The 27,445-nt window shown below is 42.4% G+C and overlaps 1 protein-coding gene across 1 annotated transcript in view; it reads left to right on the top strand.

Annotated features, from left to right (window-relative positions):
- Positions 1 to 27,445, top strand: part of ITPK1 (inositol-tetrakisphosphate 1-kinase) — a 139,595-nt gene that overhangs the window by 75,568 nt on the left and 36,582 nt on the right. The window contains exon 4 of the mRNA XM_014957559.1: positions 2,387 to 2,504. Coding sequence (XP_014813045.1) covers positions 2,387 to 2,504 — 118 coding nt within the window. The remainder of the gene's footprint in view (positions 1 to 2,386; positions 2,505 to 27,445) is intronic.

Here is a 27,445-nt window from a genome sequence, read left to right as displayed (position 1 = left end):
TGCCAAGGGGAGCATCAGGGAGATTTGGGAAGCTGCACAAGGAGCTAGGAGAGGGAAAAATCATTCCTTCTGTGGAGGGGAATGACGGGGATGTAGGCCACAGGAGGACGACTGTGTGTGTGAGGGGAAGGATTAGTATGTACAGAGTAGGGGCTGGGCGAGGATGGGAGGATGGGGAGCTTGAATTCATTGTGGAGACAGAGACCAGTCGAGGCAGAGAGGTGGTCGCTACCATGTGAGAGCTGGTACAAGCTGGTACAAGCATCAGAAACGCCACAGGAGGCTTGGTGTCAGATCTCTGCTGGGGTCAGGTTTTGGAGCTGTGGCTTTTTCAGTGTGGTTACCCTGTGCACTTACCCACCAGGGTATGGGCTGGCTGTAACGTGCTCATCCTCTCAGTGGGCTCATGAAGGTGCGCACTGTGGTAGCTCCCTATTTTTTTAAGCTGAGACATAGAAGGACTAAAAGAGCTGTCTTGTTTTGCTTTAGATATGTTGAGATACGAAGTACAGTTTCATCATCAGCAAGTTTAAGATAATCACTAATCACTGGATCTTCTTACCTCCACAAGGTGTCTTTTATCTGCTGCGTAAAAGGGCTTGTGTGCGTAGACACACGTAGGTATTTAAGATGCATTAAGTAACAAGTTACTCTATCTCTTAAAAAAAATAAATAATCTTTTGTATTTGAAAGCTGACTGCTCTGCTTGAGTACTCTGGAACTACTAGTGGCAGGAGACTCGTGGAAACTGTTGTATGTGTGTTCTGGGTATTAATGACTTGAAATGAACCCAGCTTCTGCTCCAGTGAGGCAAAGAGGCTTTTTATCCAGGCCACGCTGCAAGGGTGAGACAACAGCTGGGCCTGACGGTCTTGATGACTGACTGTGCAAAAGGCTCTGTCCTTTACTTTTCCAAAGTGGCAGCAAGGTTGAGCATGTCTTTGGGGAATCCACTCTTTGCGTTCTGCAGGGATTATTAAATACGTCAGACGCAGGTATTGCCACTGCAGGGTGCCTCATGCCCCGTGAAGGAGAGCTGCTTGTGTGCTGTGGGTGATGCAGTGGGTTCATTAAACCCCAATGTTGTATCCTCTTAGCCTCAAAAGAATAATCCCCTTCTAGCAAGCCATCAGTTCAGACTGTGTAGTCAGCAGAAAGCCACAGTTTGCCAGTGCTAGGAGGAAGCGGGGAAGGAAGTGTGCTTCCCCAGTCAGTGTCTGGAGAGAAATCACTTGCTGGGATCACATTTGCCATTCCTTTCTCTCCAGCTCAGTATTCAACAGAGTGCATTTCCTGAGGCCAGCTCATCATACTCCTAAGTGTCTTTAGAAGTATGTTTTGTTCTCTGAAGTAACCATCTTAGGACTTCACGGAAGTCCATTGCTTGCAGGAGCATTTACCATGTATTTGCATGAATGGATTTAAAGAAATAAGTGGAAACATAAAGATGGCTTTGGGAAGTTGGTTAAAACAAAGGCAGATGCTAAGTTTGAAATGTTTGTCTGGTTTAGGATAGGATGAGATGAACGCTTGTTTATCCCATTGACTTTATGGGGCCAGTTGGGGAAATGATGAAGGAACTCGGCTTCTCTTCTGAGAAACAGAGGGAAGCTTTGTTGGGTTCGCCAGGGCGATACCTGGCAACTGTGTCTGTGTTCATGGCCGAGATGCAGTAGTGCAGTCATGACCTCAGGGAATGGGGAATTGAGTTCCAGAGATGAAGATCTTTGAGAACTTTAACTTTGCTTTGTTCTTGTAGTCAGGAGAGGAGAATATGAACTTAGAGAAGGAACAAGATAGATGCTTTCAAAACTCAATGAAGATACAGTGAAGCAGCAAACTCTTCAGCTCTGGCAAAAAAATTTGCCAAAACCCCCTTATCAGTCAGAGGACAGCAATAATAACAACATTAAAGAACCCAGATTTATTTCTGAGCTTAGTTCAGACAGTTGTGATGTTCATGTGCAGTAACAGAATGTAAGGCTGACCCCAAGATAGCAGTGTGTCATCTTTCTTCTCCTAATTGCATTTCTCAGCCCTGCTCACAGCTGTTACTGTGGCACTTTGCCACTGGCTCCCTTCTGAGTTGATGCGGTTGCAGCACAGGTTTCGCTGCTGATGGTGAGTCCACAGGAGAAATTTGTCATCCTAAAACAGTTAGCTGTCAGGGTTGTGTTTGTTCCAAATGCCATTGTCTGGACTGTCTGGTGACTTCCTGTGTTGCCAATGTCCATTTGCCTTCCCTTGAAGAGAAGCTGGACACTGAGGTTTTCAACATCATTTATTGTCTTCCCCACCTCATTATTTTTCCACACTCTACAGCCAGCCTAATTCCCTTTTTTTTTTTTTCTTTTTTTTTTTTCCCCCCTATGTATTTGTTTTGCAGGAGTATATTGATGCTCATCCAGAAACCATTATCCTGGACCCTCTTCCGGCAATTCGTACACTTCTGGACCGATCCAAGTCTTACGAGCTAATTCGGCAGATAGAGGCGTACATGCAAGGTAGGACAATACCTGCTCTTCCTGAAGGCTTTTATTGTGACTAGAGAAGGAAGCAGCTGGCTTCAGGAGGCTGGGTATGAGGTTTGAAGTAGTGGTTTGGGGCCCTTCAAATTGTGTCTCTCCATGGGAGAACAAACACAAGCATTCCTGTGTCACAATATTGCCCTTCGGAATCCCATGCTCTTTTTTTTTTTCCATATACACAAAGGAGGTTTGCATTTGGTTGAAAATACGATGTGGGTTTAATGGGGAGCATATTTACTACAGCAAGCACTCCCAGAAATCTTCTGGAAAACATTGTCTTTTTGTGCGTGCTGGTAAATTGAAAGGACTGTATGAACTTTGCAACTTGCCATAAGAATCCTGAGGCCTGAATTTGGAGGGGACTTATGGAGAAAGAAGAAAAATTGGTTTTGAAAAGGACTGAAAGAACTTTAATTGTAAATAGAGCTAAGATCTTTGAAGCACTGGAAGCCTATTGCACAGGTTAATTACTAGGAGGAACATAAATGCACTTCTGGTGTTGGCTTGTTACCTGACATAGACTGTTGCCCTTAATTGACATCACTGGAGTTGTATTCCCGTGTTTAGAAGTCATGCCTTTTCAACCTGAATAAGTCTAGTATCTTATCGTTTTAACCATTGCAACTGTTGGGTTGAGTCAGTCTCTCATTCGCTTTCTACTGCTGTTACTGTCATGTTCTTGAAACATTTATTGGCTTTTGAGTTTAAATCTAGAGTAGCTCTTGAAGTAGCAGTTTGATATGTTAGCTGACTACACTTGGGGGAAGTAGTGTTGCTGATCTCTGTTCTAACGGGGCGTTGTTGGAATTACTGCTGTGATTGTGTTATCATTGTCTTGATGGGCAGATAAGAAGCTCGTCAATTAACATTTTATAATTGTGGATTTATAGACATCCTGTTTGCATCTGACCTGCCTGACCTCATTGGCAATGTCTTTATGTGAAAATAACACTAATAATTCGCAGCACTCTCCCATGTCTTTTGCAATCTCTTTAGGAGAAAATGTTTGATTAGCCTAAAAGGATTTTGGTCTGTAGTGGTTATTACTGTTTATGAGTGGGGGAGAGGTGCTGAGGGAAGCCTGTACTCTGAGGAAGTGGTTGGGATTTTGTTCTAGCAGCGGAGAGATTCAGTAGGGGGTTGGGTTTTTTTAAGTTGCTATCAGTATTATTATTGTTATCTCTATGAGAAGAATATGTTTGGGAGAGCATCCAGTTTTTGCAAGAAGTTTGTCTTGCGCATATTTTGGTGCTCTCTGCTCAAACTGATGAGACAAAGGAATAAATCTTTAATGAGGAAAAAGAAAAAAATGGGTTTGTATTCAGTTAAAACCAACACTTTAAAGAGAAGCTGTTACTAAAGTTGAGGAATGAGGTGAGGAAAAGCCTCACCTGTTCTCACTGGCCGCTGCAGTGTTAGGTCACCATATTTTTCCCTGTGTCCTCCTGCATGCCCTCTCCTCTGTCTCATCTTATTTCTGTCTCATCATCACAAATATCATGACAGAGACCTTGAACCAACTTTGTATTTAGCAGGGGAAATCTCAGGAGAGCTGAGTAATTGGCTAACTTCTCATTCTGGCCCAACTACATTAGCCTCTGTTCCCGCACATAATGATCTGCAGTGAGAAATTCAGGAGACCAAAAAAGTTATATCCCTCTAGACAGTGTGGTGGGTTTTTTCCCCCTCCTTGTTTTCATCTGCTAAATTGTATTTTCTACTTTGCAGCTGTCATGTCATATCCCAAGGCCATGAGCACTTAGAAAAACTCGGGAAGTAATACGTCTGTGAATAGCATGAGGTCTTAAGAGCCACATCTTCTTTGTTCTGGAATTTCAAAATGGAAATCACTACCAAGTTAATAATGTCCTAGTCTGTAGCTGTAAGTAGAGAGCCCAGTTTATCACAGGATACAAAATTGATGTGATGGGTTACGTTCAGTGCAAGGGTTTCTCTCTTCCAAAAGAATGCCATAAACTATGGCGGGTTGAGTATGTGCGAAAGGAGAAATTTTCTGCTTTTGAAAGGCTTTCAAAAGAAAATTCAGTGTTTGTTTACAGACTAGTTTTGGATTCAGGTGATAAATATGTCTATTTGAATTATGTTTTAAAGTAACTATAAATGAAATACAGTCTTTATTATGATATTCAGTTCACACTTCATTTCAACCCTGAAGACCTTACAAGATCTATATAGCTAAATAGTTGCACCAGTTGGGTTAAAGAGAGGACGCCCACATACTCTGCTGACTCCAGTTTGTATGGTGCTGTACAAGCATGGGGTTAAACCTGGACTTTCCATGCCCTAAACTGATGCTGTAATCACTCAGTTCTTGTGGAAGTACAAGGGTCGCAAATTTGCAGAATCATTGAGGTTGGAACAGACCTCTTGAGGTCATGTAGTCAAACTTCCTACTCGAAGCAATATCCTCTAGAGTAGGTTCCTCAGGTCCATGTGTAGTTGGGTTTTGTATATTTCCATGGATAGAAACTGTACGACCTCTTTGGGCAACCTGCTCCAGGATTCACCTTGAACCTGCTGTGCTAGCGTGCAATTAGCAGTTGCAGTGACTGGCAGAGACTGTTATTTTCTTTAGTATGTACAGTGATATCTCCTTGGAAGGAAGCAGGACTCTCTTTTTGCGAGAGGGTGGGGGAAGGGGGGTCTAAGAGATATTTTAGCATTGATTTTAATGGATTTTTGGTTTTTTTGGAAGCAATACTCTGGCAAGGGCTGTGACTTCCTCTTTTTCCTGTTCTCCATTATTTCAAGTGAAAGCTCTAAAAGAGCTAGTTATCTGAAACCTTCACTGCTGAGTCTTTTTAAAAAGACTTGAAAAAATAAAGTTTGCATTCCCAACTTGTGTCCCACATAGCTGGCAGGTCTATCTTGAAATAAATCACTGAATAGATTATTTTGTTATAGCAGTTCTCAGCAGTTGTATTGCTTTGTTTACTTACCTACGAAGAATTGCTTTTGATATAAAAGTGCTCTAGATCAGATTTTGTAATGCATGGTGAAAGATTAGGAGCATTATTTAATGAAAATTTCATTTTTAGCAGGGTATTGTATGGTTGAAGCTGTGTCAGCCTTTTTTAAGCTTTAACCTCGTGAAAAATAGCTAAATTCTCTGATGTCATCTTGAAAAGCTGTGCTTATACAGCCTCAGAATTTGAAATCTGACTTCTTAAATTATGCTTAAGATGGTAATAGATAATCACTGTGACTAGTCACTAACTAATCTTTTTACATTATATTTTAAGTCTGAAGATTAAAAGCTTTTAAAATTCCCTACATATCTTACAAGTAATAATCTAAACTGAACTTCAGGTATTTCAGACTCTGACATTCATTTCTTTAAATGCTTCCACCTGGCTTTTTTCCATTATTTTGAATTTTTTTTGTTCTTAGATTCTTAAATTTAACTCCAAATCTAAAATTTCTTCAAAAACTAGTCTTTGTGGGCTTCCCATAGAAGAGAGAACTCCTGCGTGAGCCAAGCTGCGGCTCCTGAATTTCTCACTTTTTTGAAGTATGTGAACTATTCCCTCAGGACACTCAAACAGTATAAAACCCTTTAGATGTGATATTTTTATCCTAGCATGTAATCAAAACTATTTATGTTTGATTGTTTGCTATTATATGAGATGCTGTTGCTGCTGTGTGCGCTCCTTTCTGATTTTGGGGGATGTTACGGAACAGATGACGGCACCCTTCTCTTTTCCCTGGATTTCTTTTTATCAAGTTCTGTCTGCCTGTCTTAGAAATACTCTTTGAACAGCTGCATGTGTCTTTTGTGACTAAAAGAGAGGCTCGGCATGCTGTAAGGGCTCAGGCACTTGATTTGGGGCTCTGGGTTTTTCTGCTTTGTGCTGGTTCTGACTTGCTGCATAACCTTGGGTACATCATGTCACCCCCGTGTGTCTCTTTCTTCTTTTGACACTCATCTGCCAGCCCCTTCCCTTCAGATGCCACATTTTTCCAAGCAGGAACCTCTTTTCCAAATATATGTACAGGCACTCTTATATAGTGAATCTCTGATGCCAAGCAATCTGCATAGGTGGCGTGGTGAAATTGTAGCTGTATTGTTGAGTAGAAAACTAGATATTTCTAATTAATCGCCAAAGTAGGTAGTCTGGTTATAGTTTTTGGAAGTTGTGGAGAATATACATTGCAGGATTGGTGTATATTCAGAATTTCTCAAAATCAGGCCACCCAGTTAAAGCGCCTGAAAATAGCTTTATAAGCATAGCTCTAGGCATTCACCTTTTGAAACTGTGGCCACTACTATCTGTGGCCTATTTTTCATAGCAGTTTTTGTCAGAGGGGAGGGAGAAGAATTGTCCCACAGGTCAACTTCAGGCACCTCTATCTGTATTTGAAGCTCCTATTAAAATAAAAGGAAAAATCTGGTTTTAATTTAAAGGCTTGAAATCACCCATCTGAGCCTCATTTGTTTATGTAGGGACATACCCATAAAGCATCTAAGTGAGAGAGCTGATGTTAGCTACTGGAAATAACCACCACTTTTTGGATGCAGAAGTCTCCCTTGTTGATTGTATGCTGTCTCCACCACGGACGCGTGCAAACAGATGTCTCATTACCTCGCTCCAAGCACGGTGCACGTTCACTCATTGCATTTTAATTTCTGGCTGAAGCTAATGTGCAAGCGTGGAGGGAAGGGACTGGAAGGGATTGGGATGGAATTAATGTTCTCTGTGACTGGAAGGAAGGGCTGTGTCCAGGTGGTGGTGTGCTGCATCCCAGCTGCCAGCACTCAGGAGGTCTCAGCCCTGCTCTGGCAAACTGGAAAGGCTCTGGGACTTTTGACCCAGGGAGGTGTCACCCAACATCTTTCTCCTCATGCTCATTCATGCATCTAGGAGGGGGTTGACAAAGGGGCGTGGGTATGTTGGTATGGCAATAAACAAGCCCTGGCTTTGAAATTTAGAGTAGAGAGCTGCTTCCAAAGGGCTAATCCTGTCCTGAGAGAGGTGGCAGGTAAAGAAATCTGGAAGCTCCAAAGGGAACCTGGAATCTCCTCTCTTGTACCATTGCTTGCTTCTTGTTAAGGTAGTTTACAAAAGGATGTTCTAAGGTAAGAATGCTGAAAGTTAGTCACTTCATGAACAGAAAATATGAACAGGCTCTCCTTTCCATTCCTGCTTCTCCGCCTCATTCCCAGGTTTTCATTATTTTGAGCTGTCAGCTCTGTCCCTGCGTGGGTAGGAGGGACCAGAGAGCTGGAGGGGCCCCTGTGGAAATGATGGTCACAGACCCTGTTCTCCCAGCCAGGAGTGGCAGTCTGCTGGCCTGCTGCTTCTGGCCTGCTAAGATACATCAGCTTGGTATTGTTCAAGCTGACTCTGCAGTCCAACAGACACAAAGCCCAGTGGATAATATAAAAAATATTTTTTTCAAATTGTCTCACACTGTGACAGCCAGAACTTCTTGAACCAACAAACAATCTTGATCTGTGATCCTAGTAGTCTCGGTGGTCATCAAGCTTTCAAAATAAGCCTGTCTGTAAAGTTCAGATATTACTTTTGGGTGCACTTAGGTTTAATCTTTAAATCTTGTCTGCTTTTGTAGCCAGATATGGGAAATCTGCATCCCACTTTCAGCCTTATTTGTTTATCTGACTCTAAAAAGAAAGAAGGCTGGGCCTTTTATCCATTTATTGCATACCAGTGTTGGAAACTCTTGTTTTATATCTACATGCATCATTTCAAAGCATTTGTGTACTTGGTAAAGCTGAAAATGTGGAAAAGTTTATAGCAATTTAAGCAAGAGCTTCTATGAGTTTTGTGTTTGGGGCTTGGGTAGATCTGAAGAATGACAGTCTGCTTTTACGGGGTAAAGATATAAGCCATGACTGCACTCCATTGCCATGGGACCTTCCTAAGACATATCCATTTTGGGTTTTAAGAACAGAACATGGGTTAATTCCTGAGGATTATTGTCTCTCTAGAATTCGGAAAGGAGGAACAGGGATTTTTCTTGTCATGAGGAATTCTACATTGAATAAACCAGATATTTTAAATTCCAGCACAGTTTTGTTTCAAGTTATTCTGATCCTCTTGAGCAGAAATTTCTTTGACTGGCATCCAACAACAGAAGATACTTTTCCCAAATATCTGGATGCTAGAAAAAGTAGGGAAGGGGCAATGAAAGGTAGATGGCTCACAATATCAATATAAAACGTAACTGGGAATACTTTTTGTTGGAAGTGGCTTTTTCTCTGTTGTTTCTGCTCATGTTGTCCTAAGATCAGAGGTCAAGAAATAAGTCTTGAAAAATAGGACCTTTCATCTGAATTGCAAACCAGGATTCAGCTAGTAGAGCATGATTCCAGTTCTGGTGTGATGTGTTCATGTCAGCTTTGCTGCTGAAGAAGCAGTTTATTTTAAGATGTGTTACAGTAGTCTAGCATGGACAAGAAAAGTAGCATCCCTCACATTTCCTCAGACAAGTATCTAGCCATCATGTGATACCCCTCGTTAGAGTCTGGCCTCTCCTCATGAAGATCCCAGCAGGACCATAAGGTTTTATCACGGTAGCATGGGGTCAGCTGGTAATAACAGTACCCGAGAGGTCCATGAAGAGGATGATTTCCCTTACTGGGGCCACTAATATCCAGTCTAAAAGCACTATCAGCTCCTATTTCACTTATCTTCTGGCTTTGTGCAACCATTATGACATCTGAGTGTATCAGCAAAGCAAATCATGAAAGCTTGAGTGCCTTTATGTCCCTTGATGTCAGTAGTTGGTCTCATGAATTTTCCAAGTGGCTTTCTGAAGTTAGAATAGAAGGGGTTGCAAGTGTAAAGTTTGAGAGGGACTTGAGATGATCTGATTTTCTTGTATAGTTTATGATTGAGTTGCTTGATAGTCTTTCTAGACAAGGTCGTTACTTGTCATTTGATAGACTACACAACTGGCTTTTTGTTTTTCCTTCCTGTTTGGGGTACCCTTCTTACAGCAGTGATTGGAAAGTGCTGATTTTTTTGTTTTCTGATGTGTAAACGCTGCATATAGGGTGGAAATTGAGGTATCCAAATGCATCCATAGGCTGCTGTGGAGACAGTCAGCTCTTCTGGAGTGTCAGTAATCACTGTTCAGGTCACTACACTGCATTTGTGTAAAGGAAACAAAACTGATTCTGCAGGGTACAGTTTAGTCCCATGAAAACTGTAAGATGCTAGGCTGAGAAGAAAGAGTGGTAGTGTTATAGTCATAAGTTGCATCCCTTCATACCCTATTTGGAGGGCAAGGTGAATGTGGAGCGTATTTCAGAACTTGTGGCATTTGTAGGGAAATGTGCAACATGTTTAGTTTTGTACACTAAGAGTGAATTGCTGCTTGTTAAATTAGGTTAAAATAATCTGATAGTAGGAATTGTGTGAATGTGGCCATGTTGCTTTGGTTGCCTTAAGGCCTTTTCATAGAATGGTTTGGGTTAGAAGGGACCTTAAATATCATTGAGTTCCAACCCCTGCCATGGGCAGGGACACCTCCCACCAGACCAAGTTGCTCAAAGCCCCATCCAGCCTGGCCTTGAACAGTTCCAGGGATGGGGCATCCACAACTTCTCTGGGCAACCTGTTCCAGTGCCTCACCACCCTCACAGTGAAGAATTTCTTCCTGATATCTAATATTAATCTCCCATCTTTCAGTTCAAAACCGTTACCCCATGTCCTACCGCTACACTCCCTGATAGAGTCCCTCAAGATTGGATAGCTGGACACAATTCAACACATTGAAGTAACTTTAAAAGAAAAAGAAAAATCACTCCTTTGAGGGCACATGTTAAGTTAACTGAAACATCAGAAAGTGCGAGGCAGAGACCAAAGACAGAGAGATAAACTGCTTTCAATATGTCAAGACAAGCATCCCATATGAGTGGCGTTCCAGGACATTTATTAATAACTCTGGAAAAGGCAGATGAGCACAGGATGGCAAATTTTTCAGATAAATCCAAATTGTTTAGTTTTTTCCAGGCAATGGGAGACAGCAGTATTGGATGGGTCTACCACAAGTCAGTGAAGAGTCAGCAGGATGATAGATCCAAATCATTGCAGTCTCTTGGGCCCATAAAGAAATAATACGGATGGCTCACACATTGTTAAATTCTACATTGACTCACTGCTCAGGAAAGACCTCAGCGCCACAGTGGGTAGCTCCATGGAAACTTCTGCCCCTCTGCCTCAGTAGTCAGAAGAGAACATGCCAACAGAACCAAACAAAAAGATTATGGTGGCCAAAAATAGCATTGAAGATACTGAGCATACAGTTATGGAAATAAAGTTCGTTCTTTCCCCAGAAGACTGTTTTCAGTTCTGCTTCCCTGAATTTAAAAATATGCGGGAGAGGAAACCTGGAAAAAAGGGGCATGGTCAGTGCCAAGAAACAGGCACACAAGGGGAGAGTGAGATAAACCTGGGGCTCGCAGAGATGGAACAAAAACCTGAACAAATGAAATATGAATAAATGTTCTCCTTTTTCTCTTTTACCATGTCAGAGTCTCACTGAATATCTGTGCAGTTACCATAAAATATCAACTAAGGTCATAGCTGGACTGAAAAACATAGGAAACATTCACTGTGAGGTTTAAGAGGTTTACAAACCATCATGCTTTTGGGGCATGTGATACCGACCAGTGGATGTTAGAAGGAAACTCCATTTATGAACTTCATAACTTGGACTATGTTGGGGTACGGTATACATTCTCTTTCCCCTGATTTCAAATCCACTGCCAAGTAGCAGAAATGGAGATGACTATCATTTGAACCGTGATCTCATTTTGTTTGGTAATTCAGTTCTCATCGCCCAGGAAGCATGAATGCCTGAAAGTGCAGTGATGACTTAAAGCATTTTCTAGTTCTACATAAATTTTAAACCTGGTACAAGTAGTAACATTTTGGCACTCTTACCATCTTGTGAATAAACTCTTGGGATTTTATATTAATTATTATGAGTGCTCCGCATGTTAAACGAGAGCTTCAAATACAACCTGACGTGTTAAAACTGTTATTCTTTCAGAAATGTAGCTGGGTGATTTGATTATGACTGTTTTTCCTTCAGTATCGCTCTCTTCCGCTACGTTAAAGCCTCCACAAAACCCTGTGGAGCGAGGCAAGGGGATGTGCATGAGGGCACAGGACCGTGGCACACCAGGGCAGGCGCTCAGAATATATGGCAGGGACTTAATGATACTGAGCACCCTTGATAGAAAGTGTCTTTTAGCTCTTGTTTTACTAAAGGATCAAGCAGATCATCCTCCAGGTCACCCTGGGGCATTGTCCGGGACAGGGCATTACTTTGCACACTGGGTCTTCGCAACTTTTAAAAGTTTTGTTTCATTTCCTCCCTTTCTGCCTGGGAAAATCATGAGGAAGGCTGGCCACTCGCCAAGTTTATCTGCCCCGTGAAAAGTGATTGAACAGATAGTGCTTAACAGGTATAACCCTCCTGCCTGCCCTAGGGAGCCTGCCCCAGGGGCAGAATAGCTGGAGCTCAGCTGCCAGCTTCTTCAGGGTCTGCGGGGGCAAGGAGGGAAGGGAGCACTCAGCTGTTGCTCAGCCTGTTAACTCTAGATGCGGCGTTGGGATTCCTGTGCAAGGGAGTGTTCATATTCCAGGTCCTTCTTAACCAGCTTGAGAATGCCGTGGGGGTGTGTGCTCTGTCTGAGTGCCAGTGAGCAGCCAGCAGTGAAATCCATCCTGCAGAGGTCCAGAGCGTCAGTCCTGCAGACATCTACTCACCACGCGTCTTTAGTGACAAGGGTATGTGAATATTCTGAATGAGGTCCTTCTCTTGACCAAGAGATGCTAAGCATACTGTGGTGGCAATGGAAGATGCTAACATCCAGGAAGAGCTTTGTCCTTTCTAATTTATTAATGTTTGAAGTTCCACTAAGATCTTGGTCCTGCGAGAAAATTCAACTTCAGTGAATCAAGTTCTTCAGTTAAAACTGGGAGCTTGTCAGCACACCAGCAACTAAGTAAGCTGGTGGGATAGAATAGGGTGCCCATCCGGGTGTGTAGCAGGGACACTGAATTTGAGCCCCGTCCTAAGTCCAGGTTCGTCTGTAATACCACGAGTCAACACACAGCATTGCAGACAAGGCATATGTTCAGGGAATTTCTGAACTCTGCCAGAAAATGGCACTGAGATTGTGGGGTCTGTGATTCCAGTGCAGTTTCATTGCAGACAGATCTGCAGGGATACTTTTCAAATAGGCCGGTTTGACTTGCCTTACCTGATGTTTCTGATCAAATGCAGCACATAGAGCCTCAAGGCCGGGAACCAAGCATTTTTGATCTCTGCTGTTGAGGTTCAGTGCATTGAAAAGAGTCCTGCTTACTCTTTTGATCTCTAAAATGCCAGCCAAACTTCCCTGCTTCAGCGGGGGAACCTTTACAGGGTCATTGAGCACTTTGGAAGCCAATGAGTGTGCTGTTTGAACATCAGGAGGAGGAGGAGGTAACTATAAGATTTTTAATTGCAAGGCTACTGCAGTGCTGGGGCAAACAAGTGCAGTAGTTACAAACCTGCTGTACTGGAGGTTTTAGGCACAGATTAGATAGATAAACATCTGTCAGTGTTGGTGTTGGCATTTCATCTTGCCCGAGTGCAGTGGGACTGGGGGTACGTAACTTGGTGAGATCCTTTCCAGACCAGTATTTCCTGATGCTGATTGTCCTTCAGAATGAAAAGTGTCAACTGCTGACAGTTTGAGCCAGGGAGCTTAACGGAGTCATGCTGAAAAATGTTAATAGATACTTGTCCTGTGCGGGGCCAGCACAGAAGGAGACATGTAGTGTGGATGCTAAGCCTGTGCTGGCATACAAGCTAAGCAGTCCGAGTAGTCTTGGCCTCCCACTGGGGCAAAGTCTCCGTGGGTTAATGCAGCCAGACCTGAATATATTTAGGTTTTCGCTGGGCACAGTCACTTCACTCTGGCCATATGACTTCTGGGGCGAAGCTGGCTTCATTCTGCTTTTCTGGGATGCCAAGAGAGAAGCTGTGGGCTGGCTGCACCTGCTCGTGTGGACGTGGCACAGCAGGAGCAAATACTTCTTCCCTGGTGGAGAAATCCATGGAATGAGTTTGTCACTTGCTTCACAAGGGTGAGGCAGTTGAGCAATGCATTCCTGAATCAGCAGGCTCCTCTTGCCCTGCGGCATTAGTTAGGCAACCGCACATTAAATCTAAAGCTATAAATTGTATAATTTGCATAAGATATTAGGCAAAGAAGCACAATGGGACAGATGCTAATTGCTGATTTGGGAATCCTCAGAAGCATTTGCTAGGAGATAAACTGCAGTTACTTCAGTATTGGGCAATTAATGTTGGTTTTCTAGAAGGAGAGAAGCGTATCACACCAACTGATTTCTTGTACTGTGTAATTTGCTGATGCTATTGTTGCTCTTGGGGGACAGTTTTTAGTTCCTATTTAAGAAAACATTTAAAAAAACCTGCTAGTTTTGGCAAGAAGGCAGATGCAATTTGGGCAAGCTGCTTCCATCAAGAAAGCTAGCCAGTTCTAATGCACTTTATTTTTATTTTGCTGTAGGGAAATGAATTTTATCATCAATTCTTTGGTGTTGCATAGATCTCTTCCAGGTTGTCATGCAGGTACACTAGATTGAAGATGTGGTTTTGTCTGCTTGACTTTTCCTGCCTTTGCCACCCGCAGTCTGATATGAGTTTGGGGGTTAAAATCTATGCTGATATTTTATTGCGGTTATGAATTTTGACACTGAGTTTTCTAAGCAGTTGTTAGCCTACCAGTATGTTAAGCTGCTCAATCTTGAAACGTGTTTACCTAGATTGCAGAAGTGCTTAGGGATGCTTTGTAATCTTTGCAAGTGTTGTGTCTTCCAACACTGCCCCACAATGTTTGGATACTTTCCCATTTTGTGAGCTGTTTATGAAATATAATTCTATAAGTGTGATGCTTCCCCTCAAGGTCTTGTGCTGTGGGAAAGTAAATGTCCTAGGCACTAGAGCGGATTGTAATTGCTTTTTGTTTTCAGTATTTTGAAAGAAAATAATGTTAGAAGAGATAAGAAACTATCCATTTTATTTCCACCAAAGAAATGATCGTTTATAATGAACCTAAAAGGGGTGGTGGAGAGAGTCAGCATTTTTGAGATTTCAGAACTTGAAGAAGAAGAAAAGAGAGGAAAATATCTCTTCTTTTCCTCCCCTTTCTCTCCTACTTTTACTCCATAGCTTGCTGGCCAAAGAGCCCCTGGGAGAAAGGCGACTTGTGCTTTTGGACATGTATGTGAGAGGAGAGTAAAGGAGCTTTGCTTCATGCTTCACTGAAAAGGATCTTGCTTCACACCTGCAAACAGCTTCACTGAAAAGGATCTTGCTTCACACCTGTGATGAAAGTGCAAGCCCTGTTGCAACCAGTTTGGCTCGCCCATTTGTTCTGAACTTAACATTAAGGACTTCGTATATCTGTAAACTAGTTATATGCAAAATTAAAACTGTGAGGAGTTGTTGGAGAGTCCTACCTAGGAGGGTCTGAGGGCTTGTCTACATTAGGTGTGTTGCTTTCTATTCCATCCGGTGAATGACAGCTCTAGTGTGGATGCTCTTACACAATTTGCTGCGTGGGAGGAGGGATGAACCATACCAGAAGAATGCACCTTTCTACTCCGTATAACTACATCTGTGCAGGTGTTGGGGCAGGGAAACTGTTCCAGGTGGTAATTGCACCTCTGGCAGGAACTGCTCCACGGATGCAGCTATTTGCAAATGCACACCTGTCCTGAGCCAAGATCATGCAATGCTTTGCCTCTTCCCTTGCCTTACTCCTTAGAGTGATTGTTTTCAAAGACACTGTTGTGAATTAGGAGACAAATCCTTTGTGAAACAAGCTGAAGATGTGCAACTGGTATCACTATTTAACTGGTTGGATAAGCTTTTAAAATTGTTTATGTAACCCAGTGGCTGAAACAGTAGTGCTACCTGTGCCCAACACAGGCATATGTTGCTCTCTGGAGGCAGGTATTGGGTGGAGGACCTTAGATAGTTGACTTGTGAAGGTTTGTCTGCCTGGGACTGGCACCATATGCAGCAGCAGTATCCATCTAAGGTATTTTAGCTGTGTCCTGTTACCCACACACCTCCACGCCTCCTCCCGCTTGTTCATCTAGTGAACTGGATCAGAGAACTAATCCATCTTTTAAAACCTGTCCCCTTTCTCCCCCAGTCATTATTTTATTTTTACTCTGGGGTGGTTCCCCGGTGTGTTTTCCAGCATGGCCCACAAATACCCCAGTACAACTCAGGGGCAGTGTGCCAGGGCTTGAAAGGAGAAACAAGGTGGCCCGAGTGTGTGTTGGTGGGGTATGGGGTAGAAGAACAAATAAAAGCAGAACTGCTGCTTAACCCTTCATCGTGTTAAACCCCAGCCTGGGAGAAATCACAGAAAGGCCAGAGGAGCTGAAGGAAAAGCTGGAAGTAGCTGAAAGCTTCATCAAGGAGTGTATATATATATATATGCCTGTGAGGCTGTCTCTATCCTCTAAAACACAAAAAGAAGAGCGCAAGACAGGTTGATTACACACACCAAATCCTCCTTTTTTTATTCTTCCTACAAGGAAAAAAGACTTTCTGTATTAGGTCAGTATCCAGGCTTATCAACATACGCAACATAGCCAGGCTTATCGAGTCCTGGCCCGCCTGTTGTAGGCACTTCATCATCCAGCCCATTCCAGAAACCCAGGGTGAGCCAGTGGGAAAAGCAGTTGGTCTTTCCCCACCTTATTCCAACTCATAGGTGACTTACAAGCTTGGATTCCTAAGTAGTTGCGAATCCCTTCTAATTTCAAGTCAAAAATCAAAGTCGGGTTTGCCTGTACCGTCATCTTTTAACACAGATTTCGGTCTGCATTGGCTGTTTCACCTTTTGTGTTGTGCCTGAATGTTGGCACAAACAAATCCAGCTCATATTGAGACAATCTGGGATGCAAAGCACGATGGGTGTTTACTGGATGAGAATCACATCTAGACATGCACGCACTTCTCTGAAACTGGCAGTACTTGTCTTATCTTCACTGTTTATATCTCTGATTTACCACAAGAATTTTATCTTTAGGAAAAAAAAAAAACCAGTCATAGTTCTCTATCTAATCCTACGATCACATTAATTTTTTCCTTCTGTTTTAGGGATAGGAAAGAATCCTTAAACAAAATTTACCTTCTAAATAGAAATATACCCAATTTTAGCTATATTTTTAACCATGTAAGTTAATGAATTGCATCAAATGATTAGTGTTTGTTTAGTTGCAGTGAAAGTAAGAGCCTGCCTGGAACTGAAGAGTAAAACAAATGCATTTTATATTGAATTTAATGTGTCTCATCATAAGCAGCTGGTTTTGATCCATTTTCCTTCTGTGCTCTTTGTTTTTCATTTTATTTTGTCCAAGAGAATTTCTTCTTTCCAAACTTGGGTAGCCTTTACAGGAAAATTCATTTTTCTTTTTGTAAAGGTAGATCCTACAAACAGTGAATGTTTGTTCAGGCTTACAGAGAAGTTTGTTTTCTTTGAAACCTAAACGTAAGTAGGCTTCCTCTTCCCTTCTTTTTTGACTTTAAAAAAACAACCAATCTTTTCAAAACATTTTCTGGTTTGCGCTCTGGTGATGTGATATTTCTTTTTTTAACTGCTATATACACCATGTACTGCAGCTTCTAAAGACTAAGGTGTTGATGTGTGTTTTTAGTGGCTGTAGGGCACGTAGTATTCATCTAGGAACTACACCGTTATCTCCATTAGAGAAAGTGTCTCACGTCAGGCAGGAAGGTACAGAAAGAGATCTGAAGTAGTTAAAGACAAACCTACAGAAGAGCTCCACTGTGTTGGGGCTTGAAAGGCTTGATGGTGCCTGGGTAGGTATTAGTCTCTCCACCCCCTTGTTTCTTCATTTCACACCCCTGTCCTTCATCAATCCTATTTGTTTGGCTTGACACTTCTCAGAGGGAGGCACTGCCTCTTATCATGTGTTTTGCACAGTGCTCAAAATACTAGCATTCCAATGCCCCTGTAATACAAATAATTGTGTGATTTTGGGGGAAAGTAGTCAGGCTTCCACAGTGTCCACATAGCTCTTAATTGTAACTATATACAGATGAAATGCTTTGAAACAGCATTTAGTGAAAGCTGAATTCTGAGCTATGACCTGGTTTCTTTAAACATTCAGGTTTCGTCATTATTTTGAAGCCTGCAGTATCTGATGCTATAAATACACTGTGCTGAGCTTCCCACATGTAGGTAGTTATATAAATCTTGCCATAAATAATACTTGTTCACTCGATCATTATAGAAATGTCTTGACATGCAGTTCATAAGGGATTTTCTCAGAGCAAACCAAAATTGAGTAGAAAAACACAGATTAGAATGACAGTTCCTAGACCTATTTAGATTGTGCTTTTATGGCATCATTTCAATCATTTCATGGCTTAGTTTGTCATTTCTCCAATATCTAGGCAAATCTAAAGAGGGCTAAGGAGAATCCTCCTTAATTCTTCAGTCAGCTGTGAAATGTGAAGGGTTGATACTGCACCTCTACAGTTGCACACCTTAAAAGTGTTTAAGCTAAATATCTTAATAGTCTGTCATTGTGCTATGAGCATAAGCATTGGGTTGCATGCTTCAGTCCTTTACAGTTTGGATTTCACAGCCATTCTGTAGAATGCTTGAGACTATAAAACTGAGACACAGAGTGGTATGAAAGTCCCGGTGGTTCTGTTGTTTTTGGTAGAAGATAGATTTTATAACTGGGAGAGGAAAAAGCATAGGTGAACGATGGGTATGTGAGGCAGAGTTCTTCAGGGTTGCAAGACCTGTGCTGTAGTCAGTCTCCTGAGTCCAGGTATCTTGACTAAAACAAAAAACCTCCCGCAATTCTCTTTCTGGACTGAGATATTCTGCTCCCAGAAAAGTCCAAACACATTTGAGTTTAAAAAAAAAAAAGATTGGTGCTGAAAGGGGGATTATCTGGACAGAGGACAGTTCTGAACAGTAATTCCTAGCATATCACATATAACTTGCAGGTATCAGCGTAGCCAAGCACAAATGCAAAGATTAGCTTGGGTGCAAGCTGGTACTAAGCAAACTGAAGTAAAGTTGGTGAGATGGGAGTGAGTGGTGCAGCTGAGCTCTGAAAGGCTGTAAGTAGGAAGCATACAACAGAAAGTCTTACTGGGATCTCAGGATTGATTTAACTAGAAAGCAAATGTTTTGGCTTAATTCTCAGAAATGAGCAATCCCTGCTTGCATGAATCCCAGTTTTGCCTTAGGTTCTTCTTCTGTCAAGAGATGAATGTCATGGGTGCCCAGTCCAACAGTTCTTCAGCCCCATCAACCGCCTTCATGTCCCTGGGTTTAGTCCTGCACACCCTGCTTCAAGTTGAAAAACAGGACTGTAAAATCGTTGTACCGGGAACTGCTGTGAATCTTGTTTCTGCAGAGAAACAAGATTGCAGGTTGTTAGACTTATTACTAGCAGTCAAACTCCATAGAATCTAATTCAGACCTTAAAATAGACCTCGAGAGTGAAGAAAATTACAGTGCACAGAACGGCAAGGCAGGAATGCTCAGACAGCTCTGGAGGAGCGAGACCTGTCTCCCACGAAGGGCGATGCCCTGCTCCTTCTGTCCACAGAAGGGCCAGCCTGCCTGCTCCCAGGGACCCCTGCAGAGCCTTCATTATTCCAGAGCACTGGAGTGGGAAGGAACATGCATTGATTTTTAAGAAGCAGAAGGATTGCAGTGTTCATTTTAAAAGTATGCCGTTTTCTTTGTGGGTCCCACATCTCATTTCTGTGCTAGACGTGAGGCGAGAATTGTGGTGCGTAGCTCTGCTTTGAGTTACCCCGGGTCTGGGAGCAGTGAGGGTAGGTTGTTTTTTTACAAAAGGCAAATGGAAGATGAATGGAATTACTCAGGGCATCCTGGTTTACCTCCAGCGCTTCTCATCCAGCTGATTTGATTCTAACTAACGTTTGTGGGTCAGATCTGTGAGTTCACTGCCTTTTGATGTAGAATGGTGTTGCGGAAGAATTTAAGTTTTCTGACCTTTTGTTGTTCTTTCATTTCTCTGCCTTCCCTTTTTTATTCTGGCTTCATGATCTATGAATGTAAGATTGAGCAGGAATCCTTTCCGGAAGGATACTCATCTGTTTCCCTTAAAAAGGAGGCAGGGAGCATGAGTAAGAGAAGGCAGATTCAGAGGAATAGGAAATTCAGGCTGTGTAATGGGGTTGCATTAATAATCATGAGAATGAATTGCTAGTCCTGTCACTGCTTTTTGACAGGGGTGTTGCTAAAACAAGCAATTAAAATTTAAGCAGTTTTGGGTTTTTGTGAAGCTATTTAAAACCTAAATATTGAAATTATTTGTTAGAACTTAATGCCAGTTATTACAAAACAGTGAGAGAACAGATATTCAAATGTCAGAATTTTCCTATGAGAGCATGACCATAGCAGTTAGACTTTTAGAAGAACAAACAGTGAAAAAGATTTAAAAAAAAAAATCATCTGGTTTCCCCATCCATATAACATGTCCAAATAACATGCTAAAAGAGGATAATAAGAGCAGAGTAAGAGCAAACTAAGCAGTTTTTGATTGTTTGTCCTCAGTCACCAGGGCTTGAAGCAGCTCTTCTCATAAAAACACAAGTAGAGAACATCCACTTCCGTTCAATGGATGCAAGCATCAGGCAAGGTTATTTGTAAGAGAACCTGAGGGCACCTAATTCTAGGTTGTACAGATGTACATGAGCATGAATTCCACTGGAGAGTGCTTATTCTTAGGAAAAAAGCAGACAAAATGTTCCAATATGGGAATGCAAATACCTTACCTACATGCTAAATCGGGGTGCAGAGCCTGACAGACACTGTTTTTGTTCTAAGTTGGCACGCCGAAGGGACGGGATGCCATCCAGAGGGACTTGGACAGGCTGGAGAAGTGGGCCCGTCTGAACCTCATGAGGTTGAACAAGGCCAAGTGCAGGGTCCTGCACCTGGGTCGAGGCAAACCCCAGTAACAGTACAGGCTGGGGGATGAAGGGATGGAGAGCAGCCCCACCAAGAAGGACTTGGGGGGATTGGTGGATGAGAAGCTGGGCATGAGCTGGCAGTGTGTGCTCACAGCCCAAAAAGCCACCTGTATCCTGGGCTGCATCAAAAGCAGCGTGGCCAGCAGGTCAAGTGAGGTGCTTCTTCCCTGGTGAGAGCCCATCTGGAGTACTGTGCCCGGCTGGGGGATGAAGGGATGGAGAGCAGCCCCACCAAGAAGGACTTGGGGGGATTGGTGGATGAGAAGCTGGGCATGAGCTGGCAGTGTGTGCTCACAGCCCAAAAAGCCACCTGTATCCTGGGCTGCATCAAAAGCAGCGTGGCCAGCAGGTCAAGTGAGGTGCTTCTTCCCTGGTGAGAGCCCATCTGGAGTACTGTGCCCAGCTCTGGGACCCCCAACATAAGAAAGACATGGACCTGTTGGAGCAAGTCCAGAGGAGGGCCACAAAGATGATCAGAGGGCTGGAGCAGCTCTCGTATGAAGACATGAGAGAGCTGGGGTTGTTCAGCCTGGAGAAGACTCCATACCAGCAATAGGTCTGTACTTTGTAGCACCATGTTACGCACAGGGTCTAATGCCTAGTCTTTTGATTGTTAGTCATTCAGGCAGTGATATTTGTCTCAGAATACCTCTGACAAGCAAGAACAATGAGAAGATACATGATTTAGGCTTCAGATTCCAATGTCCCCAAAAGTAGCCAAAACCTAAAGCAGTGTGGCTTTTTTCCCCGTCCTCATCTGTCAACATTTTCAAAATCATGGTGTCCTGTTCTTGTCTGTAGAGTCCTTCTCTATTCAGTTTGCCTTAAGCTAAGTGAAAAACTCAAGTGTTTTATGTGATATAAAGGGTGCAGGAGACCTACTGGGACCCCTGGCTACATGTCTTCCTCCGCCGCCTTCTGCTTTGTCAGTGTTAAATTAAGGCCTGTGTCAGTTCTGGCCTTTGTTGACTGTTGACAGAAGAGGGGTTATGGAAATTCAATACAGATTGTCATTCAAGCAATATAAAACACCTTTAATCAAAAGAGAGCTGGGGATTGAGCGTGAAGAAATTTGCACAATGAAACACTTCTCTTACACTTGCTGTCCAACCTAACTCACACTCTTTTCTGCTTCACCAGCTAATCTCCAAAAGTACTTGTTGGGCTTTCAAGTTTGATCAGATTGTAAGGAGCAGCCTCTTGGAAGAAGGGATCAGAGAAAGATTAACACTGCTGGGAACTTGGTGTTTACCATTTCAGTGATGTGATTTAGCTTTCTCCTTTATACTGATTGTCATTAGGGTTAAATAAATGTCATGGCTTTTAAAAACAGTCCAGAAGAGAGAGACTGCTTTGTAGTTTAAAACAAAACATATCTTTAGGGCTGGGCAACATATCCAGAGTTGAGATAGCATGGTAATTAAAATTAATGATAATTTAATGTAATGATCCTTATCCTGTAGGAAGACTTGTTTGCACAAAGTGAAGTATTACATATGCTAAAGTCAAAGTTTGATGTAGGGGAGGAAAAGTTCGTGGGCTGGTGATATGTCACCAAATGTAGTTCAAATAAACCAGACTCTATATTTGGTTTTTAATTAAGCTTAATATATGTGTCTGTGAAGAGTTGCAGCTAAACTTCGGTGAACTGAGTTGACCAGAGAACTGCTGTTCCTAAAATAGGATTTATTTGTTATTTTTCTATTGCATTTACCATTTGAGACATCTCTAGCTGATGGCTGGATAAGATAATATTGGGACAGATCTGCCCTGGAGGCTTCCTGAAGTGTCTTTTACCAGTGCTGACCTTTATGGTACAGAACAATGGTGCCTCTACTGAAGGGTTTTCCACAACGGGGCCAAATTCTCCCCATCATCCTGCGAACGACTCTCTTGAGAGCCAGCAGCTCTGGTGTAATTACTAATTCAAATGAGAATAACAAGATCAGAGATTTGATTTTCAGTCTTACAGCATCCTGAAATACTACTCTCAGCTGTAGCAGGCGAAGCCTAAAGCAGCAGTAGCCCTCTGTGTTGGCTGTGCAGAGCCTGCTGTGTGGTGCATTGCAGGGGGACAGGCAATTTCTGTGCCACGGTTGGGTCTAGCCATGAGCATTGGGTGGTGCAGGAGAAATACGCTTTTCTGCCAGGCTGTGTCTTTTTTTCAGTAATGAGGTAGTTCCATTGCTGGGCATGTGTCAGCTGAGAATCATAGCAGCCTCTGAATTTACATCTCCTTTTCAAGGAAAAAGGAAGAAGATGGGCTATGGAAGGAGTTCAGATCTGGTTCCTTTCATGCTGCAGTGGACTACAGATGGCTGTGTAACCACATCTCTGGGAGGGGGGAGAGCGAAACCGTTGTATGGAGTTTCTCCAGGGTTCGGAACCCTGAGCTCTTCAAGCTGAGCCCCAAACCAGACATTTGCAGTTACAAACCAAATATGAAAAAAAAAAACAAAATAATGCAGCTACAGAATTTGATTCTTGATTTAAAGTTAACCTCAAGTTAAAGCTTCTTTCCAGCTCTGTGTTATTGCCTATGTTCTTAATTGGAATTGATGAGCAGAACATGTATAGTATGGCGTTTTTTATTTTAAATGAGGCAAGTGGGGTTTTCTGATGGGCTGGGGGTGTATGTGGTGTATTTGGGCAGTGGGAGGTGTTAAGCAAACTGATTACTAGTCTTTGAAAATTGACATCTAGACACAATTGTGGACGAAAGTCGGAGTCAGACCAGCACTACCAAATTCTGAGCTGGGCCTGCAGTGCTTTTTTTGGAGCAGGAGTTTTCTCCCTTCTTCTGAACACAAGGGTGGGAGGATTTACAACCTGAGTTAACTGCACAGGTATTACAGAATAACTCCTTGATGATAGCCTCTGATTCGTTTTCTGTATCACACAAAAGGAATGTGATACATTTAATGCTCTGTAACTGCACAAATGCAGCTTCACATCTTCATCATAACTCTGCTGAAATGAGTTTCCTTCTGAACTAAGAAAATTTAAATAAAGAGCTAACTTTTAAGTATTTCATGATATTTTTAGAGCAGTTTCTATTTCCTAATAACTAGGCTTGTTGGTTTAGTGCACTTTAATATGAAAGGAAGGGACTTTGTGTAGGAGATTGTTTTTTCAAAATGAGACTTGCATCTAGGAGCATAGTATTCTCTGGCATTTCTCCAACTTCTTCCAACTAATATCTCATTTTCTTTCAGAAAGTGGCTGTTCTAGCCTTACGAGGGCTACATAATAACCTGGTACATTAAAATACAACCTAAGTAGCCTCAAGTCCCAAAGCAAGCTTAGAGGAGTGTGATTTTTTTTTCTTCTCCAAGTCTTGTGCAATAAATGCAAGATCATCTGGTTGCCTGTGCTGTTAAGAGTCTCTACTAAAGATTCAGCCTAAGTCTTTGCAGGCAAAATCAAAGATTTTCTGACAGAAACTTGCACTGTGTTACTGAAATGCTTCACTACAGCAGCCAGATCCTTTCTTCTCCATCCCCAGTACAGTAGTTTCACTGGCAAAGGATTTGATCGAACTGAAATGCAGAACTCAAAACTTCTTGAAGCAGCTGAGAGGGGAGCACAATGGAGGGCTGTGTGAATCAGGAGCAGCATGCTGATGATGAATGGGAACAGCAACGTGTTGTTTCTTCTGGTAAATATGAAAGTAGTAGGTGGTAAGCTTAAAAAAAAACAAAAACATTTTCGCTATCGTAAACTCAGTGCCACAGGATGTTGTGAATGCCAATTTGTGTGGGTTCGAAAAAGCAATTAGATTGATGACAGAAAAACCTATTGAGAATGGATAAACCCTTTACGTTCCTGACAAAGTCCCCAAATGGCTGCTGCAAGGGGGTAAGACATTGAGATGGAAGCTTTCTGTGGTCTTGTAGTCTTCCCTGGACATCTGCCACTAGCTGTTCTCTCTGCTGATTTGTCCTATTATGATCATGCATCGTCATGATGCTGAAAAAAAAACCCTAAAAGCAAAACATATGAGCAAGCAATGCTGAAGATCTCCCTGGCAAAGACCAAGGAGAAAAGGAAGTGGGAAAGCTGAAGGAAAAATAAGATACAGAGAAGCAAAATGAACACTAGGGAACAGTTTCCCCAGGAGAGTGTGAACTACAAATTTGCATCTGAGTTTGCATCCTTTGGAAACATCACAAGGCTCTATAAACCTGGAATCCAAAAGATGAGCCTCATCCTGGGGAACAAAACCACCTTCCTGATCCCAGTTAGATGAATCTTTTTGGTATTTTAGAGAGACCACTCTTCCCTTGTGGACTAGGATAAGCCTAGGGGCATAAGAAAAACTAGAAACCCATAAGGTGGTTCATGTGGTGTGTTTAAGTCCCATCCCCTCTTTTCTGCCTAATGGTTTTCCTGTAGTCAGATGAGTATTGAGATAAAAAGCCAGTTGACATCTTTCTGGTCTTCTCTTTGAGTATCTGGAATGACATGTACATGAAGTTATTTTGAAGCTGTTGGTGCTGGTGCCTGCAGGTTGTACCTGCTGGCTGAGGTGGGATGCTGCCTATGAGGACCCCACCTTGTGCTGAGGATCAGCTTTTGAACCACTCATGAGCTGTGTTCTCCTGAAGAAGCAGTCTGTAATTTGGCTGACTGCAGTTTAACCCTGGATTTTGGCAGTTTTATGTAAGGCAGAATGTAATGATTAGAACTCATGCTGCGTAACATAAGCACTTTTGAAATGGGATGCAAAGGTTAAAAATAAAATTAAATTAAAATCCGTGGGTATTTTTTGAGGGAAGCTGCAGTAAAATGAGTACTGGGCTGTGTGGAAGTGATCATGACCTGTAATAAATTAAAACCCTTTAAAAATCTTAAGTTGGTTCTCAGAGCCCACATTTACTAGTGTATCCTTCTGAGGCTTCTCTGGGATTTCCTGCTTAGAAGGGTAAAGAGAAAGGGGAGAGGAAAGGGTGGTAACTTCACACCTAACTTTCAAAGTCTTGCCAAGTGAAGAAATGGTAATTGCTCAATTGGCAATGTGTTTGCAATGCTTCATTTTTCACTGTGCTACATGAACATCTATCCTACTATTTGCCTTTCATACAGAAAGTGGATTTCTTCTTGTCTGAGATAGACTTGCAAAGTATTTATAGGGTAGGAGCTATAGAAGTACACCAATATTACGGAAAATAACGTGAGTGTATTGGCTAGCTGACAGGGATGTATTTATAGAACACTCTCTTGCTTGGGCAGACTTAAGAAACAGGCATTGAGGACAGGGTATTCATTTCGATAACAGACTAATAACCATTGCCAAAATGAACATAATTACAGTTTCATGGTATACAGAGCAAGGGTCATCCTGCAGATTTAAAAGCAAATTCAAATCAGCATCTAGCTCAGCCTTATGAGGAAAGAATATGAACTGAATAAAGCACATAGTGTAGCAGAGTTACAGTTTCAGAAGATGCTGATGTCATCTGCGTGCCCTGAGCATGCCCTAGCTTAGACATCTCTTCTGCTTTGTTTTAGCCAGCAGAAGCCGTGGCAGTGCCATCCTGCTCAGGATCTCACTTTGTTTGCCTTCTGCAGCCAGAAGGTTGCATCTCTCTGGGAAGCAGCCTACCCCTGCTTTCCTTTGCGGTGGGAATCAGTCCTGACACCACAGGAGGATCAAGCTCCTCCAGCAAGGTGGTTGCATTGAGTTCCCACTGGTTGTTCCAGTGGCACATCCTCATGCTAACTGCTGGATGGTCATGGATTGCTTGTGGGTGAAGGAAATGGCAATGTCTCTAGTGTCCTGTCCTCTCCTGAGCTGGGTGGGTAGGTGTTTGCCTTCTTCCCCAGCCTCACACCAGAAAAATGCAGGTGAATGACAAGGGCTTGTTGGGAAGGAAGAGGCCTTTCTGGTTTCATGGTTTCCTCATTGGTCAGTCTTGGAGCTAATACTTACCTTCTGTGAGTCTGCTGGAGTGTAAAGCCTGTGTCCTTGTGCCCCAGACAGGGCTAACAGGAGGAAATGAAAGAGTTTTGTTCTACAGGGTGCATTTAGTTGGGGCAGCCCCGGAAGTCCAGTAATGACTGTATTAATCTCTCATTAATCTCAATCTCTCATTTAGAAGGAGCAGCAGGGTTCGAGTCCTATTAAACTCTCTCCTCTCTGTTCATAACTGCGTGTTCCTACCTGGAAGCCTGAAGTGTTGCTCTCAGATGAACGAGGTGGACAGGATGCTTCCCTCCTGTGTGTACTGGTATGAAAGTGGTCTGCAAAATCAAGTAGCAGTAGTGACAGATTTTTGCGTGAGCCGGGTAGGCTTAGTGCCACATGCTCTTTGTGGGTACCCTGTCGTCTTGGTTGTGGCTCCCTGGCACTTTGAAAAGGTGTGATAGATATCCTAACCACCGTCAGGATCACAGCCATGTCCTTTGCAGCATTACCCAATATGTGATCATCTTTTTTTTTTTTTTTTTTTTTTTTCAAAAAAAATTTAAAAAAAAAAAAAAGCTATCGCTCTCTTAAATTCAGGTTATTTTTTGTAAGGAGAGAGATACTGGGAGTTCAGTAGTTATATTTTGCAATGTCAGATAAAAGAAAATAAGTTAAATACCTGACAGTACAAAGTAATTTCTTTTTGTAAGAAATCTAAACTGGATCAAAGCTGTGTTCAGTACTACAGCTTGTTTACAGTGAGCAATTTATCTTCTTCCATTAAAGTGGGCTAACTTCAATAGCCATTAAGTAGATTTAATTTAATTTAGAGTCTGATTAGTTTCAGTAGTGAGGACTGGATGCTATTTGAATCACATATATTTTATTTAATATAATATTAATTAAAGGCCACTAGCCAGCCAGG

The sequence above is a fragment of the Calidris pugnax genome, unplaced genomic scaffold (genome assembly GCF_001431845.1).
Source record: "Calidris pugnax isolate Ruff unplaced genomic scaffold, ASM143184v1 scaffold211, whole genome shotgun sequence".
Lineage (NCBI taxonomy): Eukaryota > Metazoa > Chordata > Aves > Charadriiformes > Scolopacidae > Calidris > Calidris pugnax.
This window is presented reverse-complemented; position numbering and strand designations above follow the sequence as displayed.